Source organism: Gigantopelta aegis, chromosome 6 (genome assembly GCF_016097555.1).
Source record: "Gigantopelta aegis isolate Gae_Host chromosome 6, Gae_host_genome, whole genome shotgun sequence".
Classification (NCBI taxonomy): Eukaryota; Metazoa; Mollusca; class Gastropoda; order Neomphalida; family Peltospiridae; genus Gigantopelta; species Gigantopelta aegis.
In genome coordinates, this window is record NC_054704.1 from 53,265,613 (window position 1) to 53,287,006 (window position 21,394).

General features: G+C 39.2%; 1 protein-coding gene across 3 annotated transcripts; it reads right to left on the reverse strand.

The window, feature by feature from the left end:
• Positions 1 to 659: 659 nt before the first annotated feature.
• Positions 660 to 17,350, reverse strand: LOC121375761 (mediator of RNA polymerase II transcription subunit 16-like). Of its 3 annotated transcripts, XM_041503377.1 has the most exons (9): positions 17,140 to 17,266; positions 13,637 to 13,771; positions 9,321 to 9,411; positions 7,856 to 8,030; positions 6,382 to 6,609; positions 4,728 to 5,640; positions 3,842 to 4,071; positions 2,418 to 2,544; positions 660 to 1,479 (listed from the first exon to the last, which is right to left on the reverse strand). In XM_041503377.1, the coding sequence occupies exons 4-9, from the start codon at positions 7,946 to 7,948 to the stop codon at positions 782 to 784; spliced, it is 2,289 nt and encodes a 762-aa protein (XP_041359311.1). In that variant the 5' UTR covers positions 7,949 to 8,030; positions 9,321 to 9,411; positions 13,637 to 13,771; positions 17,140 to 17,266; the 3' UTR covers positions 660 to 781. The 3 variants fall into 3 exon arrangements, with proteins under 3 accessions (XP_041359311.1, XP_041359312.1, XP_041359310.1); XM_041503378.1 differs by lacking the exon at positions 9,321 to 9,411; XM_041503376.1 differs by lacking the exons at positions 9,321 to 9,411; positions 13,637 to 13,771 and having other exon boundaries at positions 17,140 to 17,350.
• Between the last annotated feature and the right edge of the window lie 4,044 nt (positions 17,351 to 21,394).

Below are 21,394 nucleotides of genomic sequence, written 5' to 3' on the forward strand. Positions count from 1 at the left end.
CATCGGAAAGCACATGGTGCATTTTGAGTGGTATTTGCTGCCGGTGTAATAGCCCAAACTATACCCGGGGTATAAAACAGGCTAGCCCAGAATATACCTCTCTAGTCTGTATTTCAATGTCCAGAGGTGGTCCCTCCCCCCCCCCCCCCATCATAATTTATATATTTTGGGCTAGAGAATATCGAAAAATCTTCAAAATGACTAATCTGTGATAGTTTTATTTTTAAAGTGTTTATTATTATTATTTATTTATTTTGTGTACAGGTAGTAATAAAAAATTAGGGTTGGGGGTATAAAACAGTCTAGCCCACTTTAACCCTGGGTATAGGTTAGCGGGGGGGGGGGGTGTGTATATTTTGGGCTGTTACACCGGCTTCCATGTGAATTTCAAGCCTTGATCAAAATAATATCAAAGGTTGTGGTACGTACTGTTTTGTATGTAGGGAAAATACATATAAAAAATCTATTGTTGCTAAATGGGGAAAATTTAGTGGGTTTCCTCCAAGACTAATAGCCAAAATTACCAAATGTTTGATATTCCATAGCCAATGATGAATAAATCAATGTGCTCTAGTGGTGTCATTAAACAAAAAAAAACTTTTTAATCAAAATAATTCTAAATCAACTTAAGCTAAAAATAAATGAAACATCTGACCGTGTTGTCTTCCAAAACTTTACTGGTACACATGAAATTTTTTACAACATGATCTTTGGTGAATGTATTAAATATTCCATGAAATATGTTTGCCATTTTGTTTTCACAATTTTTATTTAAAACATTTCAAGTATTGCATAATTTCCAGAGTCCACCACACATACACGTTTTGACGAATCTCTGTTCCCATGACTTCATGGTCGTCGTTTTTGCCGTCATATTCGCCAATGAGAGGGCACCGCACCTGCAACACTCTCGAACTCCATTCAGCGACCTAGAACCCAGATGGATATGTCTGATGGCATCGTGTTTCTGTGTTGTCTCCACGATACCATCGGGCATGTACATGCACCGTTCCCGCTTTGTCTCGCTCAGGAAATCTGGCTCCACGCCCAGAGAGAACATCTGTGGGAAATCCTGCCCAAAGATGGCGTAGCTGCAGTTCTCCTCCCCGTAGCTCTGCTTCATGTTGGGCACGGACAGTTTGTTGGGGAGTTCACAGCACTCGTCCATGAGTCCTTCGTCGTACTCCAGACTGCCCCCGTCCTGACAGTACAGCCAGACGCGGGTGAGCAGCTTGTAGATGATGGCCAGGACGTCAACGTGCGAGGTGGACGAGAAGTGCGGGAGGCAGGCCGGGTTGATGAGGCCCCAGATGCGGATGATGATGACGAGTTCCCTGAGGGTGGTGAGAATGAGTTCGTCTTTGAGGAGGGATGCGCCCCGGAAGCCGGAGTACGTCCGGTACAGAGGGATTGCTGACAGAAGATGAAGGGCAAAGTCTGTCACCCACTGAGTGAACGGTTGGAGGGACTGGAGAGTGGCTGAAAAAAAAAGAAGAAAGAAAATGTGGAGTGTTTTCTCTTTTATAGATACATTACCTGTCCTCAACACAAGTGCACCTCCCCCCACTAGTTGTTTGGTCCAAACATCGAATAGTGTGAGGGAGGAGGTGCACTTGTGTTGAGGACAGGTAATGTTGAAAAGAAAAAAGAGATCTTGTATCTTTCAAAAGTTTTTGTTATTTTATCACCTGTGGAGTAAAATGTGGACATCTAAGAGTAGTTAGTTAAAAGCAAAAACTGAAAGCTATGTCTTGTATGAAAATGAGTGACTGGAGAGTGGCTGAAAAATAGAATGAAAAACAAAAAGTCTTAAATCTTTTTTTAAAAATTATGGTTAAACATATTTCTTATGAAATGAAATGTGGACATCCAGGTATGGTTATCTAAAAGCAAAACATTTAATAAAAATTATACATCAACTCCATGTCTTAAATAAACTGAAAATGTTATGGGCAAGTGAAACAATTTCAACTGTACAATGGTTCAGCGGTATACATTTTTTGTTACACATTGTTTAAACAATTGATCAACAATTCCATTAGCAGCAAGGAGTCTTTTAATATGCATTTTCTCATATGACCACACATACACGTACCATTGGCTTCAACATACTGGCTGGGGTAGGAATAAATGAATGACTGATTAATGACACAATACATCAGTAATTGGGTGTCGAACAAAGATTAAGTACATGAAAACACTTAATAACAAATAGCATCAACATAAAAACTGAATCCAGTGTAAAGAGCTGTGAAAAAAACTATTAGTTTGGGGCAGGAATGAACTACCGATGGCATCAATTCTATGATCTAAGAATCGCCAGTGAGCCCTCTACTGACAGCTAAATTTCGCCACTAGTTCAAAGGCATGGACCAAATGCTACCTGGCTTCATATTTCTAAACGATTTGAAACTCACTCTCTGTACACTTTTCTTTTTTGATCACCTCCATGATAAACTCGTCTGTGTCCAGATTGGCCAACACACTGTCCAGGTCCGTGTCGAGGTGGGTCGTGCAAATGTTGGACAACTTCTCAGAGGGACTCTTTAAAAAACAAAATCACAGAAACTGACATTCTTGGAGGTTATAAAATTATTATTAAAGGGATTTCTTTTGAAAGCTGAATAATAATGACACTTCCCACAAAAATTATTTCTTAAGTTTTGTTTTGAAATGTAAAGGTTATACCTTGAATAACTTGCCTCTAAGAAATAATTTTATTTATAAACAACAAAATTAATTTTATTGTGAAATCTTTAGAGGTGATATCACAGTTTTAGTATATTTTGTTTATCTATAACTTTGACTTGAGGCAAAAAATATTTGTTTTACTTTTAATTTTGTCCCCAGAATTTTGTAGGAAGTCTCTTTTTATGTCAAGTGGCAGCACATTTCTATGTTGTTACTCTTGAGTTAATTACTCAAAGATTATATGTGGAATACAATAATTAACTAGCAGTTAATTATCGCAAATAAAATGTAAAATTAGCAAAATATGGTACCTGTACTTACAACTACAATAATGCACCTTTAAAGGCCTGTCCTGAGTGTGCAGCCTTTTTTTTACAAGTAAAATGAAATATTAAATATATTTTCATGTTTGTAGCAATCGTTGTTCATTTTCTTCATAATAAATATTTTTTCATACACACGAAGTTATTGGAAGGTAACATCTGTTTGGGTTACTACAACCATTAGGATGACAACAAACACCTTGTTTATACAAATATTGATATTCTAAACAGGAAAATATCTTTAATATATAATTTTAGTCATCAAAAAGGATCCGTCGGAGAAAATCCTCCACATTTTTCCATTAGCAGCAAGGGAGTTTGATTGCATGACCAAAGCACCTTGGGTGAATCTTTAATGCTAAATTAACTGCAAATGGTCTGATAATTATGTTTTAATATTTACATGCACCATAACAATGTTTACCCACTTAAAGCTGAAATATTGAGAGGTGCAAATGTCTTACAGAAATTTTATTTCACAATGGTAATCATTATTTCCTAATAATGTCAAGTCAGTGTAATATAGGAGCAAGAGTTTTAGATGAATTTGTTTCTATTTATTAACAAAATAAAATTATTTTGAAAAACCAAGAACTTTAAATTATTCACCAACATCATACATATATATATATTTATCAATTATTTATTTCACAATGGTAATCTTTATTTCCTAATGATGTTGAGTTATTGTAATAAATCAGATATATGTTTATCAATATGCTCCCTTCGTTCTATAAATCACACCTTAAAACCAGATTACGTTTTAGTTGGTACATTGTGTTGGCAACGATTTCATTTCTACTTCAAAACTTTAATTTGTGACTCACTTTATCAGTTGCGGCCACAACCTTGGGACGCAGCATTCCCTTGAGGACTGACGATATGGCATAGAGTGAGAGTTTGGCGTGACAGTCGGCCGCTTTCTGGTGACCGCCTGGCACACAGCTGTACAGGCCGATCTTCAGTCGGATGAGTCGCACACGCATCAACTCCTGCATCGAGATGGGCTGCTTCTGGAAGTCCTCCGACAGGCGCCGGCAGATCCGGTCTATCATACCTGAACAAATAGTATTATACTCGATGACTGGACACGTAGTACATAAATTCAGAGATATCACTGTTCATCTGGACCAGTGAATACAAGAGGAATCATTTTTCAGACAGATTATGAACAGCCCTCTATGTTAACTTTTATGTCCAGAAGCCAGATGGCATCTACTTCTATGTTTTAAGATGCCAAATAGCAAAATTAGGAGCCATGGTTATGTGTGTAAGTATGTATGTGTGTATGTAGGTTGTGTGTGTGTGTGTGTGCGTGTTTGTGAGTCGAAGTGTGTGTGTGTGTGTGAATGCGCATGCACCAGAGGACAACCATATAAAATGAAAAATTGGTTACAACGTAGAGGGCTGATGTATGCATGTGTGTGTGCGTGTGCATGCACCAAAAGGCAACCATATAAAATGAAAAATCGGTTGTAACGTAGAGGGCTGATGAAATATATCATTTAAAAGCAAATATTTCGTCAATAAAGTTGTTTGCTGTTTGTAACGTGCAAACACCTCAACACACTTTATAAAGTAAGGCTGCTTGATGCCTAACACATGTATATTTTGACACTTGGTGGAAAATGAATGAAGAAATGCAAAATCAGTGCAAGATAAACATAAATGAAACCACTGAGGCAGGTGTTCCATCCTCGTGCCACACATTACCTGGACTGATGATGAGGAGGACGTCCCACCAGTCGTTGCCGGTGTTGACGATGTACTCCAGCAGATGGACAAGGGCGCCGGGCATCAGCTGTATGGGTCCGTCCCGAGTGTTCACCACCTGGAATACGAACGCCCGACTGCCGCTGATCCCGACCAAACCGGACCCCGTCCATGTCTGGACGACGGTCGACAGATACGGAACCCGGGACACCTTCTCCATGTCCAAATTCGGAATGTGGTGAACGCCGACCAGACTGTCAAGATTACAGGCGAAGATCACCTGATACGAGTACCGATTCATCACCTTGATGGAGCCGTCCTTGTAGGCCGCGGCGAAGTATGACACGAATCCGAGCGGATCGGCCGAGCTCCTGGCCAGCGGGATGATGGGTTTGGCGATGCCCGTCAGTATGGAGTTGTGGGTGATGGTGGTCGTGTGCACCCACCTGGGCGTCTTGTACGCCACTTCCTGGCCTGTCTGCTGCTTCTGGAACATGCGGTGCAGCGACAGCGCCTGGTCCACCAGCTGCCACACCTCGATGCAGCTGTAGCCCTGGCCGCCGCACGCCACCAGCAGCGTGTCGCTGCTCTCGTGGTTCATGAAGCTGAGGTTGGTGATGTGCAGCGCCTGGCTGCCATCGTCGTTGTTGGTGCCATTGTAGTCCATCTGGCTCTTCATGTAGAGGCTGGCGCTTGCCTCGCACTGCACTGCGCACTGGCCCTGCTGGAGCGAGATGCGCACCGTGAAGCACTGGATGGTGGACGACATGAGCCCGTCGCTCGTGGCGACCAGGATCTCGCCCGAGCTGGCGAACGAGATGTCGGCCTCTGACAAACGCAGGTGAAACGGAGCGAGGTTCTCCTCGGCGGTGATCAGCTGTTTCTCTCGGTCGAAGATGAGCCCAACACAAATCTGTAACATAACGAAACCAAATGAAAATTAAAATATTATATAGAGGCTATTTCATGGGGGGTTTTATTTCTCGCTGCAGCCAGTGCACCACGACTGGTACATCAAGGGCTGTGGTATGTGTTATCCTGCCTATGGGATGGTGCATATAAAAGATCCCTTGCTGCTAATCGAAAAGAGTAGCCCATGAAGTGGCGACAGCGGGTTTTCTCTCTCAGTATCTGTGTGATCCTTAACCACATGTCCGACGCCATATAACCGTAAATAAAATGTGTTGAGTGCATCGTTAAATAAAAACATTTCCTTCCTTCACGGGTTTTCTCTAATACAATTTTTATGGCAACGAGTGATATGCGAAAATAATAAGTGATAATAAGTTAATAATCTACAGGGTTCGTACACTCTGTTATCAATTGTATTGCATGACTTTACATAACTTTCTAAAGGTAATTTCCTCAACCATTTTTTAAATATAAATTTCAAGGATTTTTCTGTGACCATATCCATACGTTTTACAATATTTTGACATGAACTGCCACTTTTCTTTTTAACTTTAAACGGGGGAAAAAAACAATTTAAAACCAATTTTCATTTTCCATTATAAAAAAACAAAAATCCATTTTCAGGTAGGTCTGAGCAACTTTTAAAGAGGGAAACTATCTGTTAAAATTGGGGGAAATTATCTTTCATGAGTTACCAAAACTAACAGTACTGGCAGCTGTACAGCACAATGAGAAGTCCTACCAGTCCTGTAGCCGTGACCGCCACCCAGCCATCCAGCGACTTGCTGCCAAAGTGAGCCATCGTGGGGCTGAACTTGGCTCGGGGAAACTTCTCTCCAAAGAGAATACACTCGCGTTTGTCGGGGTTGAAAGGAATCTGCAGACCGTTGTGGATCCAGGCCAGAGCTAGTACCTCCTCCCCCTTCACGAACCTCTTGTACAAGACGCTCCACTTGTTCACCAGATGAGCCTGAAACACAGTACAGAGTATTGGTGGAGTGAATGTGTAAGTTACTGCTGGTTAAGGAAGTAACAGATTTGGAAAGAAAGAAAGAAAGAAAGAAATGTTTTATTTAACGATTCACTCAACACATTTTATTGACGGTTATATGGCGTCAGACATATGGTTAAGGACCATTTCGACTTCAGTAAGGAAGAAAATGTTCTCTTTAACGACGCACTCAACATATTTTATTTACGGTTATATGGCGTCGGACCACACAGATATTGAGAGGAAACATGCTGTGGCCACTTCATGGGCTACTCTTTTCGATTAGCAGCAAGGGATCTTTTATATGCACCATCCCACAGACAGGGTAGTGCATACCATGGCCTTTGCTATACCAGTCATGGTGCACTGGCTGGAAGGAGAAATAGCCCAACGGGCCCACCGACGGGGATCGATCCCAGACCTAACAGATTTGGAATCTGTTTGTTAATGTATGCAGCTACTGTCCTGAGTTTCACTGGGTTGATCGATCATCCGTGACAGATTTCTGTTCTTTTGCTTTGTCTCAACCAGTGCTACACATGACTTCTACATGAAGGTTTTGGTGCTTATGTACTGTCAAGACTATGGGAAAGTGCATATAAAAAAAAAGAGTTTTTTTATTAGGAGTAGCCTATGTGGTGAGAAACAGCTCATCCCTCCTTCCCACTCTAAAGGACAGCATATGTCGGAGCCTTTGATTTACTGGAGCACTGGTTGGAATGGGACAAACCCAACAGGTCCAACAAGGGTGATCAATCCTATGAACATTTACATGCAAGCACCCTATGCTAACTTCCATCAATATGTCCGTGAAATGCTCAAGTCCTTCAGTAACATTAATTCGTATCAATGTGATAAATTATTTTAAAATTGAAATCTTAATTATCATTGATTTTTATTTTTTAGTACAATGCAGGGCTCTGAAAATTGTAAGAGCGAGAGTTTCGTTCATGTTTCGCTCGCGTAAATATACTTTTGCATAACCCATTTTTCGTTCGTGCATTGAAGTTATGACATCTTTTGCATGATCATGATGGATTACGTTAAAAACAAAATTGGTTATCTGAATTTGTTTTTTGTGTAACCCATAAATGGTTTACGCAAATGTTAAATTTTTAGAGCCCTGTAATGTCTGGAATGCTAAAGATTCTAATGTTCATTAATTCGTATTAACCATCACTATGACCTTCGAACATGCTAAAAACATAATGTCCAGTGATTGTACCTCCATGTGCCAGACTTCAAACATCCCTTCGCAGTCGACAATGAGCAACTTGCTTCCACTTGGATCCCACACGATGTGGGAGATGGGGTTCATGGACCGCTTCACTATGAACTCCTCCCATGGCTTGTCCAAATCCAGCACACATGCTTCGTACTCAATGTCAAACGGACAGTGACTGAAAGAGTATGTATAAAGAGTATAGCAGTTACAACAAATTACTCAATATTTAAAACGGGGGTGGGATTGTTGGGGTTGAAGGGGAATGATTGAGCATGGTGGTGTCATGGTTAAGCCATCGGATATAAGGATGGTAGGTACTGGGTTCACAGCCTGGTACAGGCTCCCACCCAGAGGGAGTTTTAATGACTCGATGGGTAAATGCAAGACCACTACACCGACTTCTCTCTCACTAACTAACACTAACCCAGACAGACAGTTCAGATAGTTGAGGTGTGTGTGCCCAGGACAGCTTGCTTGAACCTTAATTGGATATAAGCATGAAGATAAGCTGAATTGAATTGAAATTGATTCAGAACATTTAACATTACATTCAATATATTCTTATTTGTAATAACAAATAAGGTTATCACAGTCTATTTTAAACAGAGTTACAGAGTACGACCTGCTTATCAATTTATTTATTTTCTGCCATGAAACATTCATTCATCATATTCATCATTCAATATCAATCTTCATCATTTCCTGCACCAACCTGTTGACTCCATGTATTAGCCGATTATCTTTCTGGAAAGTACAATGTGTATACAGGGCTTCTAGATTATGGTAGCCCCACTCCCATGGCTAGTGATATTCAATATTGGGCTAGTAAATAACTACTATTGCCATGCCCGATGGCTAGTGAATTTAAAAAAAAAAAATTGTCAAATGTTGCAGTTAAGTCTTTTTGTAAATGTGAATATCCTGGCCCAACCCCAAACTTAGTGTTTTTAAGCTCTATCTCCCTTTTTAGGTGACATATCTGATTATTACTATTATTTAGTAAAATAAAGTAGGGCTACTAAATTTTTAATTGTGGCTAGTAAATGTTTAAAATCATTGACCCCATGGCTAGTAAATTTTAAAACAAAATCTTGAAGCCCTGGGACTTCTAGGCTTTAAAAGCTTATACCCAGCAATATACGGTAATGATAAATGACCAATATGCCTCCCATTAATCCATACCTGTGCCGTCACACTATTGTTCACTGTAGATTATTTTTCAAGAACCCACAGCTGTGAACAATGCAATTTTAACTTCTGGCTCGTTTAGGTCAGGAATTTAAGCCCACAGTTGACTGAACTTGATAAACTTGACCAAAATTGATAAACTTTGATTGCTGCAATCTAGACCGCCCCATGCCTGCTAAAATTCCTGCACCATCCGCTGTTGAGAATTAGGTTAGGTCCAAATGGATCCTGTCATTTTAGGTTATTAGTTTTGTAAATACAGTGAAACCCCACCTACCGACCAGCACAGTTAGCGTAATTCAGTGGTGGATCCTCATTTGCTCTGAAAGAACCACAATATTATATTCACTTCTCTCTTAATGGCACCTCTACAATGTAGAAAAAAAAGAAAGAAAGAAATGTTTTATTTAACAATGCAATAAACACATTATATTTACGGTTATATGGTGTCAGACATATTGTTACGGACCACACAGATATTGAACACAGAGTAGTACATACCACAGCTTTTGATATACCAGTCGTGGTGCACTGGCTGGAACGAGAAATAGCCCAATAGCAACTGCCTTACCACTGGGCTACGTCCCACCCCCTACAATGTAGAGAACAGATTTAATTTGATTTTAAGAAATCCCACTTTCCATCATATACCACTACTCTGAATACCCACATTTCAACAAAATAATATAAAATGTACATCAAAATAAACAAGCACCCTGACAGTATGGTACTGCTAAAACAATTCATACCGGTACATGTCCCTGGGGCCGAAAAAAAAAAAATCATATCTCCTATGTTCAAGGGCAATAACTCTGTCAAAATGTGCAAATCCCCATGAAAGTTAAACTTGATCTGTAATTGCACATGATAAAGCTACAGTCATATATGAATATGGGTACACACAATTTCAGCTCAATATTTTGAGGCATTGCCAAAAAAAAAAGGTAGACAGATGGAGGATGGACAGACAAGAGGGACAAATGGAAACAAAACCTAGATAGTCCCCTCAAATTGCACTGGTGGGACTAAAAAAACACCTGGCTGGAATGCTATTCTTTACAAAGATTATTATAAAAAAAAAATTAATGTTTAATACCCACTACGACCTACAAAGAAACATATAATATTACATACAATGCACAGTACACTAAAGTCTTTTGGAGAGGGGTGGGACATAGCTCAGTAGTAAAGCGTTCGCTTGATGCACGGTTGGTCTAGTATCGATTCCCATTGGCCTATTTCTCGTTCCAGCAAGTGCTCCACAACTGGTGTAACAAAGGCTGTGGGATGGTGCATATAAAAGATCCCTTGCTGCTAATAAAAAAGAATAGCCCATGAAGTGGCGATTGCGGGTACCCTCTCTCAGTATCCATAACCATATGTCTGACGCCATATAACTGTAAATAAAATGTGTTGAGTGTGTCGTTAAATAAAACATTTTCCTTCCTTCCTTCTTTTGAGGCTTTACAATTTTCCACAAAACATCACAACATTTTAAGGGGGGGAGGGGGGAATAGTACAAACATGAACGTTGATAGCTTGAGAAATGATGACCCTGTAAGATGATGACGTGCAGTGCAAGAATGCTGCACAGATAACGAAATGGCTGTAATTAATTAGTGAAAATGTCACACTGTCCTGCCAGTATAAGTACACTTAGAACTGGATCCTGGGTAAACAAACCAGAGATATATCTTGCAGCTAAGTCACATACATGCACAAATGGAGACCGTGGAAAGATGATTTAAATAATAAAAAAGAGTTAGTTTATCAACAATTTCAAGAGCGTACAAACCATAACACATTTTCTGTTTGTTTTAAAGGTGCACACTGGCATTAAGCATTTTATTCCATGTTTTGCAAGCTTTTCAGGGTTCAGTACATCTAATCTAAATGTAAAATATATCTCCAAAAAAAATCCCAAAGAAGTAGGACTATTTTTGTTTACCAAACTTATGTACAAAATCAATATACATACATGTATACCATCTCTAAAATGAAAGTACCTACCAGTTTAATTTTATTCAGTTTTAAAATTGAACAGACAATGATTCATTCTAATTAATCTTGCCAATGTTGTGTTAACATTGGTACTCAAATTATGCAATGGAATAACAGCCTACTTGTACTTATGAGTGTCAAAATGGAAAATATATGACATTGTACACCCCATGCAACATAGACATATATATAGACCAGTGACTATTGCCAATTGATGGGCATCAAAGAATGGGGTAGAAAATGTTATATGGATGATCTATTCAAAATCATTAAATAATAAAACTATGCTCAGTCAAGACTGCTGCTTTAAAGTAAGTACTAGTTAGTAAACTGTACATTCAACCGGCATCGGTAGCACAGTGGTTAAGCCATCATACTACAGGCTGGTAGGTACAAGGTTCGCAGCCCGGTACCAGCTCCAACCCAGAGCAAGTTCTTAAGGGCTCAATGGGTAGGTGTAGGGCCACTACACCCTCTTCTCTCTCACTAACCAACTAACAACTAACCCACTGTCCTGGACAGACAGCCCAGGTAGCTGAGGTGTACGCCCAGTACAGCGTGCTTGAACCGTAATTGGATAAGCACGAAAATAAGTTGAAATGAATGAAATATTCAACCAGCTATTTTTAATAAGTAATTTGTTTAACATATTTGGATGTGTTGGCACCTTCGAATTGAGCAGAGTCCAATTCCATATTCATGTCCTGCCATTATGACTTTGAACATGCCTATATTTAGAGAATAACTAACGAGCTATGAGGAATTACGAATTATCTGTCCCGAGTGAATGAATGTTGTAAACCCGAGCCTTTGGCGAGGGTTTTACAACATTCATTTACGAGGGACAGATAATTCGTAACTCCTCGTAGCGAGTTGGTTATTCTCTTTATTACCCATTGTCAATTTTAACTGATTTTTAATGTAAAAATTCCTCTGCAGTCTACAACAAAGCCATCAGCCATTACGTCATATAATATTACGCGCATTACATGACGTAATGTAAGTGACGTCATAGCATTAACGATGTTCTTTATACAGCCAAATGTTTACAGTACAAAATAATACAACTGTATTTGCATTTGAAAATAATTATTTTTATATATTACTAAAGTCAATTTTTTTTTTTTAATCTGTGTAGATCGTATAACGTATGTGTAATCTGACTCATGAATGGAAACATTATATGAATGAAAGTGAAGTTCCGGCCATAGCAAGCAAGCAACCAAATGTCATGATTTTTAAGCCAGCCAATCGGTGGCTGTAGAAGCAATCTGCACACTGTGCAGAGATCGAAAAAATATTACCCCGTATATTTTAGCCCATATGGGTAATAAATCATAGTAGTTATTTCAAGCACAACAAACATTTACAATACATGCAATTAAATTTTACTTTTTGTTGTACCTAAGGCTTTTCTCTACATAAATGTGTAATGTAGGAAATAAATGATTAATTATGATTAAAATTAAATGTTTGTAAACTACCTTTTGCACCAATACATATATGGTAATATGAAATATTACATTAATTTAATGGTAGTGTAAAACTTTTTAAAGTATTAGATTTTTGTGGTGTTACACATACCTAAAAAGGTTAAATTGATCCCGTATAGAGGTAATGTCACATTTTGTCATACGTGTATATATTTGTAAGTTTACCCAGGAGTACATAAAGTACTCACATTTGTACCTAAAAACTCTAACGGACGAGTTAAAAAAGAAGCAATTACTAATCCGACAGGCAATCTGTCTTTTTCTGACAGCTGTATACTTGGGGGAGGGGGTACCCACCCACCATTGAATCTGTGACTCTGCATCAGCCATGTAAAAATTCCTAACCATTCAAACAAACTGTTCAGAATTATAACCAAATACACAGCAAACATTTACTACACCGCAGTGGAAGAGATACCCATGTGATATTTATCGTTTCTTCACATTGTGCAATATGCCTTTTGTGAAGTCATGATCTCTGATCAGGTGATCGAATGTGTCACATGGTCCAACTCTGCATAGATTTTCATGCAAAAAGTGTGCACATGGTTCTTTTGACTGATATCTTCAAATTGAAAAAATACTTGCTGTCAATTCTTATAATTAATGTTAGCAGCATATTTTAATAATTTTGTTTAGCCTTGTATAATTTTATAATATTGTTTGTGTAAAGTTCATTGATAGAGGTGTGGTGTGGGAATGCAAAGTTTCATTGATAAATAATTTGGTAAGCGACAACATTCCTGTTTCAGTTTTGACAAAAGAGTAGAGTTTCATTTTATATTCACATTTTAATGAAATTTGGTCCAGAGACAATAAGAAAACTTTGCGAAGCTCAAAAGGAACAGTTTATAGAACAATCATATCCAGGTTTGTGGGTCTATTAAACAAAAATTACTAGTCAGTCGGGTTAGTTATAATTATAAAAATGCATTAGCCTACAGATATTAGCACTAGCCCGAGATGTTTTCCTCAAATGTTTTTTAAATGTTTACCATATATATAAAATAAACTATTGTCAGCATCGTTTTATTTTGCAACTAAAATAAAAAAAGTGTTTGGTGGGGGGGGGGGGCCAACTAGTTCGAAAGAAACTCACTTAGAAGACCTCGGTCAAAGTGTGAATACGAATCAAATGGCTGAGTTGTTTCAAATGGGTCAATATCGGAAGTCCTCTGGTAATGTCACACAATGCAAGAACAGTCGACATCATGGAAATTGTTTCATTTGTAACCTGGATTAACATGAACAAATAATTTATTTTAATTCTCGTTTTGATAAAAAAAATGGGAAAACCCACTGGAAATACCTTGGCCGAAGTATGGGTACCCAGTACAAATGAAGGGTTCAAACAAATAATAAACATGAAAGACTTTTGTAGAAGACATAGGCCTACACGCATAAGAAAGCATCATATGGATATAGTGCACTAAAATAGACAAATACGTTCACAGACAAACAGGGTTTTCCAAACTCTGCCTCTTTTTCGCCAAGTCGAAATGTGTATGTGGATTTTGGTATTCACTCACCTCGGAATTTGTTTGCCCGTTTCGGACGAGCAGGGCTAAAAAGGTAAATTTGGAAAACCAAAGCAATGTTTTCCTATCTTCACGGTTACAGTTTTCCTTCTATATAACCAAAAACCAAACTGATTTCACAGTTAACCGCACATCACTAATTTTTGTTCAATGATGTGCGGTGTAATAAATAAAATACTATACTCATTCATGTGAGACTGTTTATATTACAACACGGTTTGTTTTTAATTGTACACCACTCACTTTTGTTTACGATTGAAAACACACTCGTTGTAATATAAATGGTATGATGTAGGAACTTGTTTAGTATTCTCTAACCAGCCTCGGTGGCGTAGTGGTTAAGCCATCGGACTACAGGCTGGTAGGTACAAGATTCGCAGCCCGGTACCGGCTCCAACCCAGAGCGAGCTCTTAAGGGCTCAGTGGGTAGGTGTAAAGCCACTACACCCTCTTCTCTCTCACTAACCACTAACCAACTAACAACTAACCCACAGTCCTGGACAGACAGCCCAGGTAGCTGAGGTGTGTGCCCAGGACAGCGTGCTTGAACCTTAATTGGATATAAGCACGAAAATAAGTTGAAATGAAGTGAAATAGTATTCTCTATGTATCGCAAGGGAACCCATGTCATTGGCCTCCTGTCCCTTCTCCCCAACACACCAGTGTTTCTGCCAGAAAGAAATTTTTGGGTATGGTATTATGGAACTGTATGTAACCACAGTCAACAGGAGGTATGGGGGGAGGCCCCAGAAAGAAAATGTATTAACTTTAGGGTTAGGGTTAAGAAAATGATAAGAGTAATTAATTTTGTCAAAAGCTTAATTTGAAAAAAATTAAATCTGCAAATATTTTTGGTATGGCACCATACCCTTTTTACCCTCTGGCAGAAACCCTGCACATACAGCAACCAGGCCCTATAATCTAGCTAGCAAAATGAGAGGGATTTTTTGGCCTAAAGTCAAGTTGCTGAGTTATTAGCAGTAGTGAGAAACTGAAGTCACCATAATATTCTAGACATAATCCAATTTCAAAAACGAAATCACACAACAGACATCAAGACCCCGCCACCCCCGCAACTTGCTTAGTGTCATACGTAGTTCACTTGGCACCATGTCGCTGTTAGCCCGAGTACTCTGACTGTAAGAGAGCTAGACGGACATTTGGACAGTTATATACGCTCTCGTTAGAGCCAGAGACCAAGCTATGTAATTTTCTGGCAATCACTGCCCACCAAAATGTAGTCAAAGATTTCCGCTCTAATACCACAACAATCCTATGTTTGATGTCAAATACATTTACATCAATAATTTTCGAGTTCGTTGATTAAAAAAAATTCAGATATTAATCACTAATACATATACTACAGAAAGAAACCTGACAGCACCCACATTCAGCTAATCTTTGGCATACTCCGGACAGCAGAATTCTAAGTTCGCCGACCTATATTTTGAAGTAGCGTCATATGCTCGCCCACTCAGCTATTCCGTCTTCCACGGGCCGTCTCATACAATAATATGACAAGTGCCCGACAATCAAACCCCCCACCCAAAAAAAAGAGTTTGCTTTGTTTAACGACACCACTAGAGCACCTTGATTCATTAATCATCGGCTATTGGTGTTAATGGAAACCCGCTACATTTTATCATTAGCAGCAAGTGATCTTTTATATGCACCATCCCAGACAGGACAGCACATAACACGGTCTTTGATATACCAGTCGTGGTGCACAAGGTGGAGTGAGAAATAGTGCAATGGACCCACTGACGGGGATCGATCCCAGACCGACCACGCATCAAGCGAGCGCTTTACCACTGGGCTATAGACAATAATCTAAGTGGTACACACACACACACAAAGAAACAATATTACATTGACGTTTTCTCAAGCTGAAAAAGTATTTGATCTATGATTCATATGCCTGCTTGGCGTGTGCACCACAGTGGTATATCAAAGGCCATGGTATGTGCTATCCTGTCTGTGGGATGGTGCATATAAAAGATCACTTGCTACTAATGATAAAATGTAGTGGGTTTCCTCTCTGTGATAAAATTACCAAATATGTGACATCCAATAGCCGATAATTAATCAATCAATGTTTCTTTAGTGGTGTCGTTAAACAAAACAAACTCCTTTTTTGGTGATTGTCGGGCACTTGTCGTATTACTGTATGAGACGGCCCCTGGAAGACGGAATGGCTGAGTGGGTGGTCATGTGATGCTACGTCACGATATAGGTTGGCGAACTTAGAATTCTGCTGTCCGGAGTTTGCTGAAGCTTAGCTCAATGTGGGTGCTGTCGGGGTTTTTTCTGTAGTGTGTGTATTAGTGAATAATATCTGAATTTTTTTTAATCAAGGAACTCGAAAATGATCAATGTAATTTTAAATGTATTTGACGTCAAACATAGGATTGTTGTGGTATTAGAACGGAAATCCTACTTTTTGGTGGGCAGCGATTGCCAGAAAATTACATAGCTTGGTCCCTGACTGTAATGAGAGCATATATAACTGTCCAAATGTCTGTCTAGCTCTCTTACAGTCAGAGTACTCAGGCTAGTCACTGTATGTCGGACAGTGTTTTTATTTTGGTGCCAGACTGTATCCTGAGTAATCGTGAACCGGCCTATTAACGGGAAATGGCTTCTGTAAATGGTACTGTAATGTACAATTGATTCAAATGATGTTTCACCTTGTTCAATTTATTATCAAAATCAACCAACAAATGTTAATACTCATACCAGTATCTGTTATGAAGAGATTAAATACATGTCGAAGTCTAATGTTGACATTCTTCAAATACACCTTTTAAACCAGGCTATTGTTTTTAACAGTGACGTGTGTTATGCTCAGTGCTGTGACCAGTCATGAGTCAAGCGTTGTTAATCCTCGGCTACATTCATTTCAGTAATGCCAGAAAATACTAATTAATACTTTAATTTTAACATAACTGCACATTATCAACTACTTAATGGTGACCAGTCTACAAAGATTTCCTAGATGTAGTACCATTCATAATATAATGCCAGAATAATGGGTTTAAATATAAAAAGGGATGTGGGTCTATACCTCTCTGAAAGTTCAGCTTTCGAGTTGTTTGGCCGACTAAAAGCCAAAATATTTCGACAAGAAAGACTGCAGCAGGTGCTTTCTTCAAACGCCCAATCTCCAGACCTGGGGAGCGCCCGGAAATCTACAGAATACACAAGTTCCATATTAATACAACTGGTTCATGTCTTGCTCTTGATAGATTTTGAATAAAACACAATGTTTAGTCCATATTTTAATTACTTCCGGTATTGACTGGTTTTCATCATATATTTCACTCTACGTAGCATGATATGGACACTGGTTGGACTGTATACTGCTCAGTATGATATACGCCTCAGCCAATAACTTGAATAAGGTACCAATTTAGTTCGTCGAGGAACGCCTTTTTTCATACTATGGAATTTACTAAAAGTTATTTATTTCTGAGTCAATTGTTTTCTAAATTGCAATTTTTTTTTATTATATTCAAAACATTTTTACTTTTCTTTTTACCTTAAACCAAACTGAAAGTATGTACAAAAAACATTTTTGTAGGAGGATGGGAAAAACTATAGCAATGTATACTCAACAAACAAAATTACACGAAATGACTAAAGTTTGTTTTGTTTAACGACACCATTTCTTCTTACGTTAAACAAAACAGAAATTATTTACAAAAAAAAAACGTAGGAAGATGGGACCGACCTCATAATTAATTATCGTCATCAATATTGCAACCAAAAAACAACTACAGTCCTCGATTGTGTCAGAATAGGTCGCCCCAATGGCCGCCGTCGTCTGTTGTATGCTCTCAGTAGGTTTCTCAGCTTTTTGGGCAGTGATGTGCAACATTTGGGAAATAAAAATGGTGACTGAGTGAAGCCGTTTTCGGATATTAGCATTCTGATCTTGCATAGCCGACGAAACTCATGGCCTACCACTATTGACGATGGTTTTCGGTGATATTCAGTAGATTGACAAGTTTGTGTATAATCGATCTTGTCACACCAAAACGCTGCTCTCTCTCTCTCTCTCTCTCTCTCTCTCTCTCTCTCTCTCTCTCTCTCTCTCTCTCTCTCTCTCTCTCGCTCTCTCTCTCTCTCTCTCTCTCTCTCTCTCTCTCTCTCTCTCTCTCTCTCTCTCTCTCTCTCTCTCTCTCTCTCTCTCTCTCTCTCTCTCTCTCTCTCTCTCTCTCTCTCTCACACACACTCTCTCTCTCTCACACTCTCTCTCTCTCTCTCTCTCTCTCTCTCTCTCTCTCTCTCTCTCTCTCTCTCTCTCTCATCTCTCTATCTCTATCTCTCCTCTCTCCTCCACTCTCTCTCTTCTCTCTCTCTCTCCTCTCTCTATCTCGCGCTCTCTCTCTCTCTCTCTTCTCTCTACTCTCTCTCACACTCTCTCTCTCTCTCTCTCTCTCTCTCGCTCTCTCTCCGCTCGCTCTCTCTCTCTCTCTCTCTCTCTCTCTCTCGCTCTCTCGCTCTCTCTCTCTCTCTCTCTCTCTCTCTCTCACTCTCTCTCTCTCTCTCTCTCTCTCTCTCTCTCTCTCTCTCTCTCTCTCTCTCTCTCTCTCTCTCTCTCTCTCTCTCTCTCTCTCTCTCTCTCGCTCTCTCTCTCTCTCGCTCTCCCTCTCTCTCTCTCTCGCCCTCTCTGGGTCATTTGGGGACTTTTTTTTATAACATGTATATTTCAAAAGTCCAAACAACGTCCAAATGAACTAAGAAAAGAAAAAACTAACAAAGAATACACAAAAAAAACAAACATACATACACACAAAAGAAAAGAAAAGAAAGCCATAAGAACAATGTAATTTAATTTAATTATATAAGAAGTGGCCCGTGGGCATAGGCGTATGGGCTCCCCTTTGTGTGTGTGTGTGTGGGGGGGGGGGGGGGGGGGGCAGGCCGACTTTTGCCAAATTTTAGAGGTTTGAAAACGAAAATGCCTGAATCTCAATAGCAACGTTTATTTTATTTGAATTAGGCCTATTACCAAACAAAAGAATCACTACGCATTTTCACAAGCTTTACAATTAACGAGTATTAATGTACAAAATAGAAATGTATTGTTTGAAAGTGCAACTTTCTCTGTCTACAATCATGCTGCTCTTAGAATTTTTTTTATTATTTTCTGCTTAGAGAGGCGTGTTCGGTCACCTTCCCACACACCCCTCCCACAAACGCATACTCATTGTAGGCCCTACATATCTGTGTCTACTCATATTTATGTTTAGGCACGGTGGAAGCAAATGAACATTAATTTCGGAAGAAAGGAAGGGAAGAAGGAAAACTATACAGTGCAGAAAAAAAAGAAAGAAAGAAATGTTTTATTTAACGATGCAATCAACACATTATATTTACAGTTACATGGTGTCAGACATATGGTTAAGGACCACACATCTTGAAAGAGGAAACCCGCTGTCGCCACTTCATGGGCTACTCTTTTCGATTAGCAGCAAGGGATCTTTTATATGCACCAATCCACAGACAGGGTAGTACATACCACGGCCTTTGATATACCAGTCGTGGTGCACTGTCTGCAACGAGAAATAACCCAATGGGCCAACTGACGGGGATCGATCCCAAACAGACCGCGCATAAAGCGAGCGCTTTACCACTGGGCTACGTCCCGCCCCCATTAATATTGGGACCGGCCTCGGTGGCGTCATGGTTAGGCCATCGGTCTACAGGCTGGTAGGTACTGGTTTCGGATCCCAGTCGAGGCATGGGATTTTTAATCCAGATACCAACTCCAAATCCTGAGTGCTCCGCAAGGCTCAATGGGTAGGTGTAAACCACTTGCACCGACCAGTGATCCATAACTGGTTCAACAAAGGCCATGGTTTGTGCTGTCCTGCCTGTGAGAAGCGCAAATAAAAGATCCCTTGCTGCTAATCGGAAGAGTAGCCCATGTAGTGGCGACAGCGGGTTTCCTCTCAAAATCTCTGTGGTCCTTAACCATATGTCTGACACCATATAACCGTAAAATAATGTGTTGAGTGCGTCGTTAAATAAAACATTTCTTTGTTTCCATTAATATTGGAGGAGCCGACTGAGATTGAATGCTTGAATCTGTTACGGTTTTAGGAGGTTAGTTTTTGAAAACTATAAGTATAAAAATTATAAGTATAAACAGGGCTAATTAAAGGAAGGGCTGGGGTGATCATTTGGTCTGGTCTCCAGCTAAAAATGGCATCATGTTAATAAAACAATATTTTATTATTATTATTATTTACGTATTTTGTAAATCATGTTATTTTCCCTTTGTATGTACTTACTTATATACTGTCATAAATAAAAATTAATCAAACCTAAAACAGAAGATACTTTTAAGGACAAATTGGAGTTGAATTAGAAAAATACGAATACATATATTTTAAAGCGACATACATATTTTTAAAAACGCACGTGCGTCTGAGAAGTAATAGTTATGGAGTCGAGTTTTAGTCTATTTTTAGAGTGTATTTCACCATTTCAAAGTCACAGACTCATGTTTCACTCAATTGTAACTTTATCCAAATGTGTTACAGGTTTGTAGATTAATTAAACTTAGTGTTAATTTTCACGGGTTGAAAGTAGGGTCTGTCCCTTTAAGGCATTTGTGGCCAACTTCCAAACATATTATATGCAAGTATAACTATCATATAAAAACATGGATTAAACAGTTATGAGAAAGAACGAGCTTGTGTACTTTTAAATGCCATACTTAGGCCTGTATTTTCTCCAATCCAAATTTCTTCCCCACAAGTCTGTATGTGACTACAGTGAACTTCGGTTTTTAATACTAGATCAAATTATATGTTTAACATGTAAGATTCGCTTATAAAACAACGTGTTGAGGTTTTGTTAAACAAACCTTTTTCGTTGATATTTGGGAATATTTCATATAATATTTTGACACCGTTATCATACCGACGCCATATTACCGTAGACTAAATAATGAGTCGAGTATCGTGCATAGAGGAGTGATACAATGGGAAGTGCCCACACCCACCCACATAGGCGTGCGGGCTCCTATTTTTGTAGGGGGGGGGGGGGGGGGGGGGCTGACTTTTGCCCCAATTAAACGAAAATGCACGAATCTGGATAACAATATTTATTCATGTTAGTTTTACTGCCAAACTATATGGAGTTGCAAATGAATCACTACTTAAATTTTTTTACATGGATTAGGCCTACAACTAATATAGGAAAAGTTTTATTTAACGATGCACTCAACACATTTTATTTACGGTTATATGGCGTCAGACATATGGTTAAGGACCACGCAGATATAGAAAGAGGAAACCCGCTGTCGC

Bases quoted from the DNA above. Each gene is read 5' to 3' on its own strand.
- LOC121375761 (XM_041503376.1), bottom strand. From the start codon at position 17,285: ATGGAACTTGTGTATTCTGTAGATTTCCGGGCGCTCCCCAGGTCTGGA. The intron at 5,641-6,381 runs GTAGGACTTCTC...GTTATGTTACAG, and splicing joins CGGTCACGGCTACAGGACTG to ATTTGTGTTGGGCTCATCTT. The intron at 4,072-4,727 runs GTAATGTGTGGC...CTATTTGTTCAG, and splicing joins CCTCCTCATCATCAGTCCAG to GTATGATAGACCGGATCTGC.